General features: G+C 39.7%; 1 protein-coding gene across 2 annotated transcripts in view; it reads right to left on the minus strand.

The window, feature by feature from the left end:
* Window positions 1–11,327: 11,327 nt before the first annotated feature.
* Window positions 11,328–21,431, minus strand: part of clic4 (chloride intracellular channel 4) — a 116,465-nt gene continuing 106,361 nt past the window's right edge. For both annotated transcript variants that reach the window (XM_033045168.1, XM_033045167.1), the window contains exons 5-6: window positions 21,109–21,290; window positions 11,328–17,178 (exon numbers count right to left, since the gene is read on the minus strand). In XM_033045168.1, the coding sequence (XP_032901059.1) occupies window positions 17,014–17,178; window positions 21,109–21,290 (347 nt within the window). In that variant the 3' untranslated portion in view covers window positions 11,328–17,013. The remainder of the gene's footprint in view (window positions 17,179–21,108; window positions 21,291–21,431) is intronic.

A 21,431-nucleotide genomic window follows, 5' to 3' on the forward strand; every position in this document is an offset into this window, starting at 1 on the left:
TGGGGGGAGGTTGATAGGAAATGCAGGGAGAATAAAATAGATTAGGTTTAGTGTAATCAGGACCACTCTGAAAAAGTGTCCCGACCCAAAATGTCGCCTGCCCACGTCATCCAGAGATGCTGCCAGACCCGGTGTGTTACATCAGCTCTTTGAGGATTAGTGTAAAATGGGTGCTTAATGGTCAGTATGGATTGAGTGGGCTGAAGGGCCCTTTTCTGTGTTGTGGGCTCAAAGGTCTGTTTCTGTGTAGGAAGGAACTGCAGGTGCAGGTTTAAACCGAATATAGGCAAATAAAATGCTGGAGTAACTCAGCGGGATAGGTAGCATCTCTGGAGAGAAGGAATGGGTGACGTTTTGGGTCGAGACTCTTCTTCAGACTCCGTGTTGTATCTCCCACTGACTCCACGACTCTGATTCAATGCATCACGCTGTAACTTTTCTAAGACTAAGTACCAACTTCAATCCTTCCCTACGCTCAATGTTGTAAGATTGTTTTGTTCTCTTCAGGTCTAAAGGTTCATTAAATATCCAAAGGCAAATGTCTTTTCTGGATCTTTGCTCAGAGCCTTTCTATATTTAAATAATGAAGCTGCTCGTTCATTCCAAGCTAGCTTAGAGCACCAGAGCCCTGTACACATGTTAATGCACTTCACAGAAGCCTTCACACTGCTCATTACAGCTGAAAAAATGTACCGTAAATGCAAGGAAATCCTGTCCTTTGTTCTAGCTTTTTACATGGACAGACCTAACAAATGAGAAAAAACGTTTCTTCCGTGGCCTCCAACATCCTGTTTTGTTTACCATCATGAAGACAACGTAAACAAATTAATATAAATGCAATTATCACATGCTTGGATATTCAAAAGGAACTACATTAAAATAGTGAGCTTGGCACAATCTAAGGGTAGAAAGGATTTCCGCAGCAGAGAATGGAACAAAACTCAGGAGGCTGGGGGTGTAATTTCTTATAGATTATTACCTAATCTTTCAAAATATGAAGGGGAAACAGAAGAGGTCAGGTACTATTTTACTGGTGCACCTTCAATTTAGAGGATCACCTTTGGAGCATTGGGAACAAGTGGAGTAATTGCAGGTAGCACAGTCCACAAGGGGGCATCTGGAAATGGATTACCGAAGATCTCTAGCCTTTGCATGTAGAAGCAAAGATCCTATAGCGGAGCGAGATAGACCACTCCTTCTAAATAGAAACATAGAAACATAGAAATTAGGTGCAGGAGTAGGCCATTCGGCCCTTCGAGCCTGCACCGCCATTCAATATGATCATGGCTGATCATCCAACTCAGTATCCCGTACCTGCCTTCTCTCCATACCCTCTGATCCCCTTAGCCACAAGGGCCACATCTAACTCCCTCTTAAATATAGCCAATGAACTGGCCTCGACTACCCTCTGTGGCAGAGAGTTCCAGAGATTCACCACTCTCTGTGTGAAAAAAGTTCTTCTCATCTCGGTTTTAAAGGATTTCCCCCTTATCCTTAAGCTGTGACCCCTTGTCCTGGACTTCCCCAACATCGGGAGCAATCTTCCTGCATCTAGCCTGTCCAACCCCTTAAGAATTTTGTAAGTTTCTATAAGATCCCCTCTCAATCTCCTAAATTCTAGAGAGTATAAACCAAGTCTATCCAGTCTTTCTTCATAAGACAGTCCTGACATCCCAGGAATCAGTCTGGTGAACCTTCTCTGCACTCCCTCTATGGCAATAATGTCCTTCCTCAGATTTGGAGACCAAAACTGTACGCAATACTCCAGGTGTGGTCTCACCAAGACCCTGTACAACTGCAGTAGAACCTCCCTGCTCCTATACTCAAATCCTTTTGCTATGAAAGCTAACATACCATTCGCTTTCTTCACTGCCTGCTGCACCTGCATGCCTACTTTCAATGACTGGTGTACCATGACACCCAGGTCTCGCTGCATCTCCCCTTTTCCTAGTCGGCCACCATTTAGATAATGGTCTGCTTTCCTGTTTTTGCCACCAAATGGATAACCTCACATTTATCCACATTATACTGCATCAGCCAAACATTTGCCCACTCACCCATCCTATCCAAGTCACCTTGCAGTCTCCTAGCATCCTCCTCACAGCTAACCCTGCCCCGCAGCTTAGTGTCATCCGCAAACTTGGAGATATTGCCTTCAATTCCCTCATCCAGATCATTAATGGGCTGACGTGCAGTATGCAACGGAGTGGAACGTGGGCCTTTTTTTCATCCATTTCAGTAACCCGACCCGACCCCACCCGACTTGCAGTGTAATCAACATTGCGGGGGAACAGTTTGTGTTAATAAATTATAATTCTGAAAATGAGGGGAAGATTTTTACCAAAGAACTTTTATTTTTACGAGGATGTTTCATTAACCGGCTTCCGTCTCCGCACTAGTTATCTTTGCTCCGCCATGGGATCTTTGGTGCGGAGACAGAAGCCGCTTACGGAAACGTGTCCGAAAATGACCCATGAATCTGCCCATGACCATACTACGCCTTTTTCGTCGAGTTATCTATCTTGCTTGCTATAGGATCTTTGTGTAGAAGTACAACAGTTCTCTGTCCTCCTCTCATCTGAAAAGTCTCGGGTACTATCTTGCTCCACGGGTCCTGATATTTTTTGACACCCTTTGAAAGCTTTGTTGTGGACATTGTGGAGAAGCCAGAACGGGAAAACCAAAATATACCAGTGGTTGTTGACTATTCCATCTGCTGTCCTCCAAAAACACAACAACTAGCAACACAGCAGATAAATTAGTTATGAGTTCATCAGAGAACTTAGACTGGTGACTTTCTTCATTTTCATGTTGATTAAAAACCTTTGTATTCAATTGTTTATTTAAGGTGTGAGGGCCTCCAACACAAACTCAAGTCAATCACTATGTGCAAGGAACAGTAGCTTGGTATGTCCCAACACCATTTCTTTATGGATGAGACTGGGCGACACTGAGTTACCCTCCTGCTGTATCTACTATATGTAGTTAGAGAGATATGATGTTCCTTGATGGGACCTTCTCTGTGTGAGCTGCTGCATGGGTCAAAAAGGGGAGGGATGAAAAAAAAAAACCCTAGAATTTATGAAACGCAGTGAAGATAAGGGAGTGTTTTATGAGATGTGTTTCCAGAGTATGGTCTTATTCTGGAAAACTGGTGTCATCATGAAGCCGTGGTCATGAGATTCTGAGAAAGGGCTGGTGCTATGATGCTTGATTCCATGTCTGAAAATAGGCTGTTAGCCTTGTGGTTGGAGCTATAGAGGCAGAGGCCAATTTAGGGCAGTTCAGAGGAATATAGTACATGAGGAACTAAAGCCGCAAATCTCCTGAAGCCAAAGAGATGGACAAAGAGATGGAGCAAGATAGAGAAAAGTAGGACCAGAGAAATAGAGAGGAAGAGACTCTCGATGGGAAGAGAGATAGAGTGAGATAAAGAGTGACAAGATAGAAAGCTGTAGAGGCAAAGTTAGGTCAAGAGAGGAGAGGGAGAGAGAGGGGAGAGAGGGGAGAGAGGGGAGTGGGGGAGAGGGGGAGAGGGGGAGAGGGGGAGAGAGAGAGAGAGAGAGAGAGAGAGAGAGAGAGTGTTAGATGCTCACACAGCTTTATGGGAACCACTCAAGGATCCTAGCCCCAAGATACAAATAAGAGTTCTTCAACAATTTACTATCCCGACACCTCTATGTCCTTGCAGACATTGGCCTTAGTGGAATTGGTGCCCTACAATGTTGAGAACTATCTTCTGCACCTCTGCCCTACCTGTTGTACTCGAGTTGGGCTTGATTCTATTTATGAGTAGCATTATCTGACTTGATGGACCAGCATGCAAAACAAAGCTTTTCACAGGTAAAAGTCTTCTACAGGTGTCAGAGGTTATGGGGGGAAAGGCAGGAGAATGGGGATAGGAGGGAGAGATAGATCAGCCATGATTGAATGGGCGAGTAGACTTGATGGGCCGAATGGCCTAATTCTATTCCTATCACTTACGACTGTACCTCAGTACCCATGATACATGACACATGACAATAATAATCATAAAACTAAACCAATGTGGGGAAATGATGAGTTCATGGCAGCGTTTCCATGGTTTCCCCTTTGCTTGCACCCGGTTCTCGTTTTGGATTCACACTTTCCAAAGCCTGCGTGAAGGTGACAAATTCCCCTCTGCAGTCTTCCTGACCAGTTGGCCGGCATCTTTAGTCCTAGGTGGATTAGAGTTGAACCTGTTGTGCTGCCATTAAGTAGTTCCATTAGGTTGCTATAAATTTGCTGCTGTATCTGTCAGCACTCGCCCCCTGGTGCTGTGGAGTCACAAACGCTGTGGGTCTCCCGGTTGGTTGGTTAGCGTGACAGAAAAAACAGCAAAATGTGAACAAATAGATTAGATCCATATATAGAGGAATTCCATTTTGCAAACACTTCATATCAATGTTCCGAGAACCATCGAAGGCTTGTGCAGGATCATTGCAAAGTCTGATTTCACAAGATATTGCAGACAGTGGTGTCTGTAACCAAACTGCATTAAGTAGCATCAGTTGGTCTTTTTGCCATTTGTGTTTCTTGCATGTTGGTTAAGAATAGTCAGATTAAACATAATCTGTTCAAGGTATTCCTGCATGCACTAAGGAACTGCATTTTTCCTTGAACTTTACACCGAAGATAAGCCACAAAATGCTGGAGTAACTCAGCGGGTCAGGCAGCATCTCTGGAGAAAAGGAATGGGTGATGTTTCCGGTCAAGACCCTATCTTATGAGATCAGTGCTGTGTTAATATTTTATGAAATAAAGCACTTAAAAATCTTGTGTACACAGTTTAGAAAACAAGTGAAGACTAAATATTTACTGAAAGATTTGAAATGTAACAAGATCATCATGGAAAAAAAAGACACAAAGTGCTGGAGTAACTTCAGTTAAGTTACTCCAGCATTTTGTGTCTGTTTTTTGTAAACCAGCATCTGCAGTTCCTTGTTTCTACAAGATAGTCCTGGATCTTACTGGAATGCTTTTCAGTAATATTACTCTAATAGCTTAAACATCTCCAGATTGGCCTAGTGCGTGGCGTGGAAGGGAACCTGCTGGTGGTGGTGTTCTAATACACTTGCTGCCCTTGTCCTTGTGGGAGGAGTTGTAAACTTGTCTGGAGTAACTTAGGTGAGTACCTTTGTGGATGGTAGGCACTGCAGCCATTGTACACCAGTAGTGAAGGGAATGAACCCCGAGGCTGGTGAATGTGGTGCCTTTTATAGCTGGTGAAGCGATATCAACATTGTTGGAAGGTATTGTGGTGCAGTATTTACTCATACCTGAAATCAAGCAGAAATCAATAATGATTGCAAGTTTCCTGCTTCTGATGCTGGTTTCGGTTTTCTCTTTATTTATTTACTATTTCTAATTTGGGAAACATGGTCTTTGGCCCACCAAGTCCATGCTGACCAATGTTCATCCATACACTCGTTCTATTCTACACCCTGGGTACAATTAACTCAAGGTGCAGTGCAATCTTCTGAAGGAATTAATGTGGAAACATTTTCCACAAAGGATATTCCTTTTATCAGCCAAATAGAATTGGCCATGGTTGTGGCAGAGATTAATGTTCTTCTTTCAGACCACCCCACCATCTAAAAGGCAGCCAGCATCAAAGACCCATGTCACCCTGGCAACGCACTCATTTCACTCCTACCATTGGATAAGTTATAGAAGTCTGAAAACCGTGACAATCAATGGATGTTTTTAAGGCAGACATAGAAGATTTTTGATTAGTGCAGCTGTCAGAGGATATGCGGAGAAGGCAGGAGAATGGGGTTAGGTGGGAGAGATAGATCAGCCGTGATTGAATGGCGGAGTAGACTTAATGGGTCGAATGACCTAATTCTAATCCTATCTCTTGACTATCAAGTTCAAGAACATTTTCTTCCCAACAACCATCAAGCTCTTGTTCACAACACAACACTAACCTCAACTATGAACTATAGACTGCCTTTGGTGATACTAAGGAGTTCTGCTTTTTTTTTGCACTAGTATTGGGGTTCTTAATTTATTGTTTATTAAAAATTATGTGCATTGCGTTTACAAGCCTCCCCTTACAAGCTTAAATAAATAGTAAAATGAATAGGCAATTTAGCATTTTTGAAGTTGTTGGTATGGAATGACTGGCAATGTTTGGCAAATACATATTAATCAGCATTCCCTCTAATTTAGTATTTTGGTAGATAACTAGTATGAAATTTGTAGGGATTGTTTCCAAATTCCCTACAATTCCAAATGCATAAATTACTTACTTTATAACAGTAAATTAAAGAGCAGTAATAAAATATTTAAAGAAAATCTCCTACATTGATGAGAACATAGAATAGTACAGCAATGGGCTCGTCAGCCCAAAAAATGCTTGTGCCGAACATGATGCCAAGAACAACTCTTATCATTCTGCACATTCTTTTAAAAATGAGATTATTTATATCAAAGATATCTTGATATCTTGAGCATGAAGAGTGGTATATTATATTATACAGCTTATCTTTTTTTTTTTTTAAATTGGAAACAAAATCTGAGTACAGACTGTAAAAGGACAGATTTACAGGAGTAATGTAGCAGGAAAGAAATTGACTTTATAATGTCGTTGGATTATTGATCTGCAAGCTTGCAGGTGAGGTGAATATTTGTGCAGGTTGAAGACACTCAGCAGCTGCAATCACATCACATGGTGCTGGATGGTTTGGCATATAGTGTTTAATGCGAAGGGGTGTTATTGACTTGAACAGTACTAAAGTCAAGCATACCTGCACCATAAAAGAAAAAGAGCCAAAATCTCCGACAGAATAAATAAATATTTAATATAGAAATAAATAATAAATCATATTTAAAATTTCATAACCAAGTGTATATGTTGCTGGACTAAATTCATGTGATTCTCCATTACAAAATGACAGATACCATATTGACCTTGTATAACATTCAGGAAATTGTAGCCAGTTTCGATGCCCTCACAGGGAGATGATGTTGACATTTTTGGAAAATGTTCAGATGGCCAAAGGAACAATTGCAAGCTTGACCTAATTTGGATACCCAGACATGCTTAAAGAACTGAATTGATGCAAGTGTACACGGTAAAGGAATAAATTTCACACACAAAGAGAGTTAATGGCAAACGACTGATCATACAATTGTATCACACAAAAGGAAGAAATATATACAGTAAATATACAGTATATCCTTTCACAAAGAAAATAATACAAATGGAATACTGAATCAGCTTGTTGATAAGCGTTGATTACGGTTCATCTTCAAATGTGTCGTGGTCTGCCCTCTGGAGACAGTAGAGGTTGCATCATTCAGAAAGCAGGGTATTATTTTAATACAGAGAGATTGCAAATGAGTGAAGTATCAGGGACTCTTGGTGTTCTGTGCATGAATCACAATAAGACGGATGCAGTGTGTATTTACGATGGCAAACAGCTGGCAAACAGCATACTGGCCTTTATTACAAGGGCGATTGGAATTTAGAAACAGAAGAATTCTTACAATTATATACAATTATGTGGAAAGGAATGTGACAGGACAAAAGGATCTTCCAGAAGCTCAAATTGTACGTGTCCTATAAGTAAAGGCAGACAAATAAAAACAGAAGATGCTGGAGCAACTCAGCGGGACAGGCAACAGCTCTGGATTGAAGGAATGGGTGATGTTTCTGGTCGAGACCTGAAATGTCACCAATTCCTTCTCTCCAGAGATGCTGCCTGTCCCGCTGAGTTACTCCAGCATGGTGTCTACCTTTGGTGTTATCCAGCATCTGCAGTCCCTTCGTACACAAAATAAAAACAGAATTAATCAAGCTACATTTTGCTAAGAGTTGTGTCTTTTTGTGGAGGGAAGACAATACTTTTACTATCATTTGTAAATAGCTGTTGGACTTCGTAATCTCAGAATCGGGAATCATCAAAATATGCATGTTTACCATTCTGAGAGAACAGGCAGAATTTGAACGACTAGTGCAATCTATGGAAAGTCATGATAATCAGGACATTCAGTCAGCAAGCCTGGCTGATACTCGAGATACTCAATTAAGTGACTGAACAGGCATGAGTTTGACAAGTCTAGGATGTGCTGTCCAGAAATATCCATCAAGTAGGAGCTTTAATTATTATTCTGTTCTGCGCAACTAAAAATCATCTTTTATATTGTTCAGTCACAAATTCCTGATGAATTTTAAGTGATCCAAAAGCCTATTTGATTTAATTATTGTCCACTGCATTTCCCCAAATAATAATTCCTACATTCATGTTATAGCGGTACCAGTTGTCACACTCACCTGAAAGTTACATTGAATAGATTCCGAATAAAATTTCACTATCATCAGAGTGCAATTCAAATTAAGTGCAAACACCTCTTAATATGCGCAATGATACACCTCTAAATATGCTTTAGTATCATTTGACTTATATAATTATATTCATTTAAAATAAATCTAACTGATCATTTGAAACAGATGATTTGTGAAGACATTTCCTTCATAGAACACAGAACAGTACAACACAGGATTGGCTGCTTTGGCCCATAATGTTTGTGCCGAACATGATACCAAGTTAAAGGTATACCTGTAAGTGAACCATACCTTTTTATTCCCTGCACTGCCATGTGCCTATCTAAAACCCTCTTCAACACTGCAATCATACGACCTCCATCACCACCACTCGAAGCAGTGTGTTCCAGACCCCCCCCCCCCCCACTATTCGGTGTTAAAAAAAAAACCTTCCCCTTTCTCACCCTACAGTTATGCCTTCGTGTGTTCAACATTATCACTCTGGGAAAAAGGTTCTGACAGTCTACCCAATTTATGCCTCATATAATTTTATATATTTCTATCAAGTCTCCCTTCAACCTCCGATGTTTAACAGATAACAAACCAAGTCTATCCAACCTCTTCCTGCGCCTGAAACTCACTAATCCAGGCAGCATTCTGGTAAACATACTCTGCACCCTCTCCAAATCCTCCACATCTTTCCTGTAAAGGGGCAACCAGAACTTCACACAATACTCCAAAAGCGACCTAACCAAAGTTCTATAGAGCTGAATTACGACTTCCTGACTCTTGTACTTAATACCCCAGCGATGAAGCCAAGCACACTATTAATGTTCCCCATCACCCTAGCCACCTGTGCTGCCATTCTGTGAGCTATGAACTTTGACTCCAAAATCCCTTTGTACATCAATGCTGTTAAAGTCTTTCCATTTACTGTGTTCTCTCTTTTTACATTCAACCACCCAATGTGCAACACCTCACACTAACTCAGGTTAAACTCAATCTGCCATTTCCCCTCCCACTGCTGTAGTTGATCTATATCCCGCGGTAACTTCTGCTGCAACTCCTCCAATTTTATGTCATCAGCAAACTGACTCACCAACCCATCTCCATTCACATCCAAATCATTTACATACATCTTATCTCCATCTCCCCGGTGAAGACAGATGCAAAGTACTCATTTAGTACCTCACCGACGTCCTCAAACTCCAAGCATAGATACCCTCCTTTGTCCTTGAGCAGTCCTACCTTCTCCCTGGTCACTCTTTTGTTTTTAATGTACAGATACAAGCCTTTGGATGTTCCTTAATTCAGCTCGCCAATGACAGTGCATCGCCAATGGTCTCTTTTGGCCCTTCTTATCGCCCATCTTTCCTACTTGCTTTATATTCCTCCGATGCCGTCTTCATAGACGTAACAAACACTTCCTTTTTCTTCCTGACTAAATTTATAGCCTCCATGGCCATCCATAGTTCCCTTACCTTTGTCACCCTTCTCTCCTTATTGGAACATGCTGATCCTGCACTTCAATCAGATGGCCTTTAAACAACTCCCATATGTCATCTGTAGATTTACACAATAGAAACTGCTCCCAAACTACCCTTTTTCGCTCCTGCCTAATGACATTATAATCTGCCTTGCCCCAATTAGCTCCCTTCCCCCAACATCTGGACCTGTCCCTATTCAAAACAATGGGCTGCTTGTTTCTGCCTCTCTGCGTTGATCCTTGTTAATCCTGTGTTAAATTTCCTTTAATTACATACTCAAGGTTTATAATTATTCCATATTATTGGAAACACTTATGGAAATTACTGTTTTTTGCTGCAAACACAGGATTGGAAGTTCTCAATATTATTACACCGTTTGAAAAGTTTTTATTTTCAAAACCATGCAAAGATCTTCAAAATCAATGATGAATAGAGAAAGTGCTGATGAAATGGGGGGTCAGGTCCTCTATTGTGCATTGGCAAATTTGCTTTTTGCTGGAGAGTGCTGGCATAAAACATATCACCACATATTTCTGGCCCATTAGACCCTTTGCTTATTGGTATTTTGGCCATACATATGCCGCAGGAAACATATATTGGATGTGAAAATATATGTTTTATTTTTTTAAACAAATGCCAGCAGTACACTATATAGGAAAGAACTACAGATGCTGGTTTAAATCATAGGTAGACACAAAATGCTGGAGTAACTTGGAGGGACAGGCAGCATCTCTGGAGAGAAGGAATGGGTGACGTTTTGGGTCGAGACCCTTCTTCAGACTGATGAAGGATATCAACCCAAAACATCACCCATTCCTTCTCTCCAGAGATGCTGCCTGTCCCGCTGAGTTACTCCAGAATGTTGTGCCTGCCAGCAGTGCACTGGTGTATTCTGCAAAATATGTTCAACATACAGGAGGAGATGCAAGCATATTGTACAACAGACTGAAACATAGGTAGGCCTGAGTGAAAAATATCCCAATTGATATGTAGTCTCCAGCATTTGAAAACATTAAACTTATCTTCCAATGAACATTTTCAACTGTCTTCTAAATGATAAAGTCCAAATCTGCTTCATAATCTATGCTGACATGCATTTATTCACTTTCTTTATTTAAGCAATTATTCAATGATATCAGTGTTGAAGATATAATCTTCCTCATCACTTTAAACAACTTTAAAAAGCATAAATCAATTTTAGAAAGACTTGGCAAAGATGCTGCTTTCAGTATGTCCGACTGGTCAATCTTTGATAAAGGATTGTTCCTTGATGAATCAAGTCTGACAATCTCAGGCTAGCTTTGACTTGAGAGGGAACATATTTGATTTGAGAGAGGGCATATTTGCTAACTTGGTTTCAGTGCTAGACATTCATTCCCAACAATTTTTATCAGCCAGAAGTCATTACTAATCTGCAGCCATGAAGATTTATAAAGCACTTTAAATGTGGGTTGCCTCAACCCAAAATAATCCAAAATTTGTCCAATATCATTTGTGGTGTTGAATTGCATTAGTGGAGTGATCTTTTCCAAATCATTCACTTTGAAAACTTCAAATAGGTGCTTTATTATGAAATCTTACAATCCATTCCAACACGACTAATACAATGTGCACCAACCCAAGACTTGTGTGCCCCTTGGCAGTTTACAGGCATGACAATAATTCTTGTGTAGCATTACTTTGATACACCCTGATCAGTGTTAATGTCATTGCTCTGTGAACTAATTTCTGCTGTTAAAAAAACCCTTAAAAGTGAACATACGCATTACATTAAATATGCATAATTATTTCCAAAAGAATACAATGCATGATCGTAATAAAAGATAAATTAACATGGCAAAATTATTTTCTAATTACTCATATCCATGCATTGTTTGAAGTGGCGAGCAACAGAGATTAATGAGAGTATCTTTTGAATGTCTAAGGCTTCCTTTCCACCAAGTGCTTTACAAGTTGTGCACAGATTTAACATTTCACATAACTACAATGATAATTATATCAGAATTAACATGTCAGCAAGCATTTGGCAATCAGTGTTCAGATCTAAACATTTACAAACACGTTAGTGATCTGTTTCAAATACAGTCCCATGTGACTTAGTTTAACTTGCATTTTTAAACCATCACCTTAAACAATAGAATAGAATTTTGCAGTCCAGAATTATGGTAGTCATTCAACTCTCCTGAGGGCAAGAACAGACATCTTGATTTACATCTTTATTTACTCATTAACAAAAGAAATGTAAAAAAAAGCAAATGAAGGACAAGATATCCAAGCACCTGAATCTTTTGAACAGATGATCGCAGCTTACTCTAAAAGTTTTTCCTACTGCTATTACATTTTGTGACAGCTTACATATCGTTTCAGTTTTTCACAAATTGAAAAAAATATTCATTTAATTGTTTTAAATAAATGAAGCAGGTTACACATTTGCCCAAAGCCTAAGCTTACTGTTTAGCATGTATTCACTAATGGAAAAGTTAGATATAACACCTTCTCTTTGCACCTTCGCTCCATACACTGGGTGTGAAGAATCTCTTTGCGTTGTCCTCTGCTGCTTATTAACTGCCTTGGTGCTAAACTGTGTAAGAGATTACAATATTTTACAAATGCTAACTTAGTCCCTTTACATATTCCTATTTCAAATTAAAGCAACAGCCAATTGACATTGGGCCTAATAATGTTAAAATCTGGTGGCACTTTAGTGTATAGCCCTCTCGTATAATAAAACAAAGCTCAGAGATTGCCACAATTGGCTAACAGTTCAAATGTCAAGAAGATAGTCTTTTAGGTTTAGTATGGAGCCCCTTCTCTGAAATGGATACACTGTATGGTATGTAACACACCACTGGGTGTGCCGTTATCATTAGAAATGAACTCTTGAAGTATAGCCAATCACCAAATTTATTGTGGAATCCAAAGGCATGTAAACTTTGGAGAAATTAATCCAAATTTGTATTTCATTATTGAAATTTAAAAACATTATTTTACAAAATGCAAATGCATATTTAATTTTGTTGTCTATGTTGCAGTTGAATCATTCAACCAAACATACCATTATGAGGTATTTATGTTGTGCCAGATCCTAAATATACCATTTGAGTGATTTCTACTCATATATTTAGACATCACCCGATTGCTTTTTTGATCTCATCATTAATAAGCAGTCATGAAAAAGTAACATGGCGTTAGGGGCCGCAAGCTAAACTAACATACTTGCTGTTTAAAATCTAACCTTAATTTCCTTGCCTTTAAACTGGAGCCCCACTTAGCTCATACTTACTGGTGATGATTCAGCTTCGATCAAAGTTCATAAAAAAGCCTAACAGCTTGGTGGTATCATAATATTTGAGGAAGAATCTTGTCTTTGCTTCTTCTCAATTTTTAAAATCAGTCCTAATCCCTATACTTGGTTGGGGAATACAATATTGGTTATCATTCCACTGAACATTTTCATAAAGTCTTTCTACCGATTTCCTTATTTTTGTTTCGGCTAGAACTGTGTGGGAAATGCTCAGTTTAAATATCCTATATGCTCACACCTACAAGCAAACATTTGTTAAATATGACGAGGAAAAAGAAAAAATTGAAATAGTTTCAGGAGGACGTTCACCTCTCAATATATTTGGGTAAAATACAATGAGCAATGAAGTGCTACAAACTCTAGAAGATCATGTGTTAAAGCAAATATTAACTCATCAATTCAAAAGGAAAGGAAGCTACTATTTACCACAGAAGAGAGCTGGAGAGATTTCCTTTAATTCAGTAGAATGGTTAAATACAATCACTATATGCAATTCCTTCACCGAGCAAACTCCCAGTGAGACGATTCTTCTTCCATCTACTTTCACTCCCAGCCAACAGAGCCAATGGTTACTTCATATCAGCTCAGAACTAAAATGATCCAGAGAAGAAAACCTTATTTCTTCACGAGTGGTCTGCAAGCATTTGTACAGAGCACAAATCGCATTTAATCCAATTATTTGCAATAATACACCCTACGTAAACATAACCAGACTTATGTGGGGATTAACAAACTGGAATCTGCATTGAAGCCAACTATTGGTGTTTACAAAAGGCCAGAACAAATAGACAAGGGATATTTATTGAAACATGAGAAAGCCGAACCAAAAAGTTACAAAACCACATGAACAGGAGATGCACAACATCCAGTTATCAAATGTAAATGACTTTTAGACAATGTAAGCAAATTCACTACATACTTCATGCCAATAGCTCTTCCTGTGACTTTATTTTTTAGTACTCACAGATCATTGCAAATATTCTGAAATTATACATTTGTTACCTTTTGACACCAGACACCAACAAATCAATGTTCAGTATTTCAGTTTAAAACAGATACACATTTCCTCATCCCTGCATGTGTTGCAAGAGTGACCTACAAGCCTACCTCATCTGTATGACATCAATCAATTGATCAATCAATAACTATCTGTTTAATACTAGTTTAAAGAGACAGTGATATTTTTCAGGGTGAATTGGGCAGTTTAAATAGTTTACAACTGGGGAATGCACATTAACAATGGTGCACCACAATATACATTTTTTTTTTTAAACAACCACGTTATAAGTATATAATTTTTCATAATAAAATGGAGTGTTGAATGAAATTATCATGGTGAGAATTATCCCATTTTACAAAATACAAGCAATTGTATATCATATAAAATCTGAAAAATAAATTTACTGAAACATGGAGGTATGCCAAAACAAATATAATAAACTACATGTGCTCCCTTACCAGCAGTTGCAGATAAATTCAGCTTGAATCATTGCACGTTGTCACCTCATGAGAAACTCACTTTGTTAGTTTGCTTGCTGACCCATTTGATGATTGCAGGTGGGGGGGGGGGGATAACAATCAGGTGAGACCCATTATTTAATTGACTGCATGGTTCTTTGCAGATTTGTTCGCTGGGAAATTGATCTCACATGAACTGTTTTCCTTAAGGAAACCGATCCACAATGCAGTAACTCTGATATCAAGGGAAAATAAAATATATTACTGGCATTAAATGAGAAAATGCAGTTGTACGGTTAACACCAACAGGAAATGTTCTGATCTGTGTAGTTACAGAAGAAAAGCTGCTGTTTGTTTTCTACTGCTTGTTATTTGAGCAAAATGTATATTCTTCAGTGTTCTCCAAAGTGCCAAGTAGATGAAATACACTGAGTTTTGCATCAGTTGACCATGCTGGCCATCAATCACCCATTCCCACTAGTTCTGCGTTATCCCACTTTTGCATCCTAGGGGCAATTTACAGCGGCCCATTAACCTACTAACCTGCACGTCTTTGGAATGTGGGAGGAAACCAGAGCACCCGGAGAACACCTACGTGGTCACAGGGAGAACATACAAACTCTGTTCAGACAGTACCCGAGGTCAGGATCGAACCCGGGCACTGTGAGAAAGCAGTTCTACCACCTGTGCCACTGAGCTGCACCAGTTCTGCACATAAACTGGGAAAAAATGAACTGGCATTTTACATGACTGTCATTTGTGTTCAAGAATATGAAAGTTTTGCAATAATAATAATGTGGTGTAACTCCATTACTAACGCATTTGATATAGTTTATTTTATAATGCTGCAACTATCACTTTGGCCAGTATTTAAACCATTTTGAGTAATTTTGTTTTTATTCGTGTTTAAAGTCAATCACCACTGGGATAAGAATAATATGGTATCAAGTGGAACTTGTTTATAGGTTGGAAAATGACAGCTTGGTTTTTATCATCCATAATCACAAATGAATCACCTTAAATCAACACGTCACCCTGAAACAATTTCAGGTGAAACCTATCTTTACAGATCACAACTTCATCCCTAAGTGTCCATTGGTTAAACGGCCTGTAGGTTGTAAAGTACAAGGAATTACTTTAGCAATGAGATCATCAACAATGGAAGTTCTCTCATTTTATACTTCAAATCAGTCATAAATTTCATGTAATTCACACATACAGTGATGCTGCTTGTTTTGCTGGAGATAAGGAGAAAGAAAATATGGCAAAGAAACTTGAATGTTTCTTGCAAGATATCCCTGACCTGCACATTCTGTGAAGCAACAGAGCCCACAGTGGAGAGAGAACCGCTTAGAACTTCACAATTTGTGTATCTCCCACGAGAATATCCAAAATACAAATAGCATCAGCTGTTTTTGTGCAGTAAAAGGAAAGATATATCCTCACAAGGTGAGGTTATTCATTGAATTTGCCTGCATGGATTCAAATAAACCAATCTCTTTTGAAATTACGTGAATACATGGAGAGAGAAATCCAGTTGTTTCTATTTCAGCCCTTTAAGACTAACTTTCACTTGACCAAACTTTACAAAAGATCCTATAAACTCCAAAGTTGCATGGCCCACTCCGCCACTCATGACTACGTTTTACTTCAAAGTTGATTTCATTCCATTTCTGATTTACCTAGCCCTTACAGCAACTCTATGATTCCACGGAAACGGATTCTTCTGTTAACTTATCAAAATATCAGCAAGACTGAAGAAAAGAAAAAAACTTCAAAACAGTTATGAATGAAATTTAATAGTGGGGCAAGTGAAACTCATGATTAGTCAATCAATCACAAATTAGAGGATTGTTGAAGCATTATAGATATATTAATAAAATAAATCCATAGAATACTGTTATAATATTTTGTGACTTAATGTGTATATCCTTCATAATACCTATGCCAGGGCTTTCAAGGTTACTTGATTAAAGGTGATTACACTTAGGCATTTGTGATAACTGCTGTGAACTTAACAAGTTAGGCACTGCAAACTGTTAATTTTTGAGGCCAAGATTGGTTTGTAATATCTACATTTAAATGTGATCAAAATTGACTGTAAGATAAACAAAGTCATTTTGCTATTTTTGACGTAGCTGATAGAATGACCATTCACAGTGCAAGGTCTTACAGGCACAGCTTCCTATAATAACAATGTCACACGGAAAATCGACTCCTTCTTGTGTATCAATCACATTATTGTTATGATCACCGGAGCAATCGCTGGCTTGCCTGGCAGGAACATTGAAAGCCCTTCCTAAAATATGTATATATAAAAAAATGTAAAAACTGAGATACCTGAAGTTATAATCCAATAAAAGATATAAAATTATATCTGACAACTTGCCATACCATGCAATAAAAGGAAAGCATTGTCTATTAACAAAAGCTTTTCTGTTAGTTGGTGCTTGTGCTGGCCCTGCCGGTCATTACTTGCTGAGGCGTTTTGCGACATCCGCATAAGCTATTTCGATTTCTTTGTCTCCAGGGCAGGTGTTTGTGAATTCATCCCTGGTGTAAGCGTTCTGCAGGTACCGCCAAATTCCCGTCATGTACTTTGGAATGTCAAAGTTCCGATATTTCTTTGTTACAACCTAAAAAGGAAAAAAACTTTGCATTGACATGTTGCCTTGTCATGGATTGCAGGTACGCTAATCATTACGTAAAACGTAGAACAGTACAGCGCAGGAACAGGTCCTTGAGCTCAGTGTCCACGCCAAACATGATAAGTTCATAAGACATCGGAGCAGAATTAGGCCTTTCGACCCATCGGGTCTGCTCCACCATTCAATCATGGCTGATCAATCTTTCCCTCTCAACCCCATTCTCCGGCCTTCTCCCCGCAAAATTTGACACCCTAACTAATCAAGAACCTACCAATCTCTGCTTTAAAAGTACCCAAAGACTTGGCCTCCACAGCCTTCTGATGCCAGGTTAACCTAACCCTCTCTGCCTGCACGTGATCCATAACCCTCCAATCCCTGTATGTCCATGTTTTCAAGAGAGAGTTAGATTTAGCTCTTTTGCTGATTTTGGACGATCAGCCATGGTCATATTAAATGGCGGTGCTGGCTCAAAGGGCCGAATGGCCTACTCCTGCACCTACTTTTCTATGCTTCTACTTAAAAAATGTCCTGAAAAAACAAATGATTATCAGTTGCAATAAAACCCATGGATAGTAGGTGAACATTCAACCTTTCGAAGAGATGCCAGTTTATGATAGAGGAAGTAGTAACAAGTTCAGAAGGTATAGGAGTAGAATTAGGCCATTGGCCCATCTAGTCTACTCCCCCATTCAATCATGGCTGATCTCAGCCTCCTAATCCCATTTTCTTGCCTTCTCCCCATAACCCTCGACACCCTAATCAAGAATTGGTCTACCTCTGCCTTATAATGTGTCTATCTCAGCCTCTGCTTGGTCAGTCCCATCCCTGACAGTTCTCTTCCCCAAGGGCAGCTTTCTACTGAGAAAACTTGTGATTATAAAATCCCAGAACAACACATGCCCCCCCCCCCCTCCCCCCCTCCCCTCCTGCAAGTGCGAATAGACTGCTGTACCTCCAAAGCAGCTTTTGCAGCTGGTGGGGGAAACCAGAAAGCTCATCAGTTGTCATTGCAGTCACTGGAATTGAAGCTTCTTGAATGAGCCAGCAGAAATATAGGCCGTGTATGGGAGCGGGGAAGGAGGTGGCAGGTGCTGCCATTAACCTGCTGCCCCCATCTTTATAACCAGCAGTGACGGCAGCTTTTGTGCAGTTCATAAGTTCATTAGTGATAGGAGTGGAATTATGCCACTCGGTCCATCAAGTCTACTCCGCCATTCAATCATGGCCGATCTATCTCTCCCTCCAAACCCCATTCTCCCCATAACCTCTGACACCTGTACTAACCAAGAATCTATCTATCTCTGCCTTAAAAACATCTACTTGGCCTCCACAGTTTTCTGTGGCAAATAATTCCACAGATTCACCACCCTCTGACTAAAGACATTTCTCCTCATCTCATTCCTAAAAGAACGTCCTTTAATTCTGAGGCTATGGCCTCTTGTCCTAGACTCTCCAACTAGTGGAAACATCCTCCCCCCCATCCACTCTATCCAAGGCTTTCACTATTCTGTATGTTTTAATGAGGTCGGCCCAGTGCCGACAAATGTTCATCATAGCTTAACCTACTCATTCCTGGGATCATTCTTGTAAACCAGTTGTTGTTAATGTGGCTTTGACAAGTAAATGCATTGCCTCTTTTAGCTGGTGCATGCTGCAGTTATGCTACACCGATAGTAGAACTAATTGCTTGGTGATAATGGAATGCCAAGTATGCATTCTCCGTTCTGGGTAATGCCAAGTTTCAAGAGTATTTAATTGCCATTTATACCGGGACCAAAACAATGATTTGTTTTATTTGCTGCAGCTTTATAGGCACATCAAGCACAACAACACAACAAATAAATACACAATAAATCATCAGCTATTCTCAATAAAGCTGACCATTACAGTGCAAGCCAAGGTACAAAGTGCAACCTTAGTACTGATAAGACTTTTGAAGGTAGAAACAAGGAAATGCAGATGCTGATGTACAAAAAAAGGCACAAAGTGCTGGAGTAACTCAACGGGTCCGGCAGCATCTCTGGAGAACTTGGCTCCAGGGAGAACATGGATCCAGCGATGCTGCCTGACCCGCTGAGTTATTCCAGGAATTTGTGCCTTTTTAAGATTTTTGAATGTTCTTCAAACTAAGATCATCTCGGTTTTGGTGCATATTCCATTTTACACCTCAACTGTGCTTTGTAGATGGGGGGAACGTCAGGAGGTGTGTAACTCAGCACCGGATACCCAGCCTCAAACATGCCCTTGCAGTCATCATCATTTTGTGGCCTATACATTTTGGTCAATGGTGATCCCCAAGTTGTTGACCACAGGGCATTCAGCGATGGTAACATCAACAAATGTTAAGCAATTATGAAGGCAAATGATTAGTTAATATTTAATGCAAGGGCGTCACAGTGTAAGGGTAAAACAATTATGCACTGTTTGGTAAGACCAATCAACAGTACAGAGTAGAGTTTTGTTCTCTTCATCTAATGAAACATATGTTTGATTTGGAGGTGATGCAATAAAGTTTGGAGATTGTGCAGATTATCTCTGGAGTTTTGAAGACAGATTGATTTAAACTGAGTCTAGCTCTTGACACGGTAGACATATTACAGGCACTTTGTCTTTATTTGGAGAATCTCGGGCATAATCTCCAGATAATTGGCCAATCATTTAGGTTTGAGGTGAGGAGAAAATTCTCCCTTCAAAATATTCTGAAACTTTGTGATTCTCCAACCCAAAGGTCTGTGGATGTCAGGCATTGAGGAAATGCAAGACAGTAATATTTGGGCTTTATGGACATCAAAGAGTACAAGGATAAAAAAAAGTGGAGATAATTTTGTATCAAGGTTCAGCCAATATACTGCTGAATAGTAGAATTTACAGGACTTACAGGACTACCTACTGATGTTATATTCTTTGTTTAAACTTCTTTCATCTTGAATTAATGCTTAACTCTGCCACAGAAGGCAGTGGAGGCCAATTCACTGGACATTTTCAAGAGAGAGTTAGATTTAACTCTTAGGGTTAACGGAATCAAGAGATATGGGGAAAAAGCAGGAATGGGGTACTGATTTTGGATGATCAGCAATGATCATATTGAATGGCAGTGCTGGCTCAAAGGGCCGAATGGCCTATTTTCTATGTTTCTAACTGGCCAAACAAATGTTTAACTGCTGCAAATTTTGGTCAGTTTTCTTCTATCTTCGTCAAACTGACATATCCTGCAGCTCATCGATCCACAATTATTAACTTTCTCTGTCTGCGTTCTCACTCTCTAACTGCCCCATTAAACTATTGACAGGAAAACATTTACAAATTATCCCCATAACAAACCTGGTATCATCCTATCAATGACATTCCCTTTGTCCTATTCAGTCCTCCTCCATCTTCTTTGCAACTTCCAACTAGCTCATGTTTTTCTCTTTCACAAATCACTTTAGCTGAGTCTTTCAAGCATTTTTGGTTTTGCTTTTGTTTCGGATGTTGAGCTTCAGTATTTTGGTTATTTTTTCTCACCTAGTGCTGACTGCTCACCTCCAATGGTAATTTGCAGAGCCAAAAGAATCCTCTCGTAATATAATCAGGGTCCAATATCTTGTTTGGGGGGAGATGAACAGGAAGCCAATGGTTACCCTCCTGGCTACACCTGCCAGGGTCAAACAACAAAGACAGCTTTCTGCCAGGTCCAGATCATGGTTCAGAAAAGGAGAAAGAGAAATGTTTCTTGTTAAATTCAGTTTATGTTATGAGTGTGCAAGAGCAGTGGTGCCAAGTTCTACTGCAGTTCTGAAGTTAAACAAAAAACGTGGCCAGACTGTACTGCCAAAGCCATTTGCCAGGTTATGTGTTAGGTTGACTGGCCCTTTCTGCAGGGGTCCAGATGTTTCTGCTTGTTCAGATTTGCACACAATGAAAAACAATTCATCGTACCTTGACAATGTGAAGTTTGGGGAGCAAATTACAGTCTGCTAGTGTCATCTCATTTCCATCCAGGAACTTGCGGCTGGAGGCTTTGATATCCTCCATGCTGTCAGCATCAATCTCTTCGGGAAGGGCTGTGTTCAGATACTCATCCAACTTCTGCAGGGTTTTTAGCAGGCTTTTCTCCAGAGCTGAAAAACAAAACAAATGCAGTGCATTCCAACTAAACATATGCAACCAATAGATTTTTAAAAAAAGACTCGTTCAGTTACACAATGTGAAAGCAAAACCTTCGGCCCATTTCCCCACCAAATCCTATTCCGCACCAATCA

Source organism: Amblyraja radiata, chromosome 27 (assembly GCF_010909765.2).
Source record: "Amblyraja radiata isolate CabotCenter1 chromosome 27, sAmbRad1.1.pri, whole genome shotgun sequence".
Lineage (NCBI taxonomy): Eukaryota > Metazoa > Chordata > Chondrichthyes > Rajiformes > Rajidae > Amblyraja > Amblyraja radiata.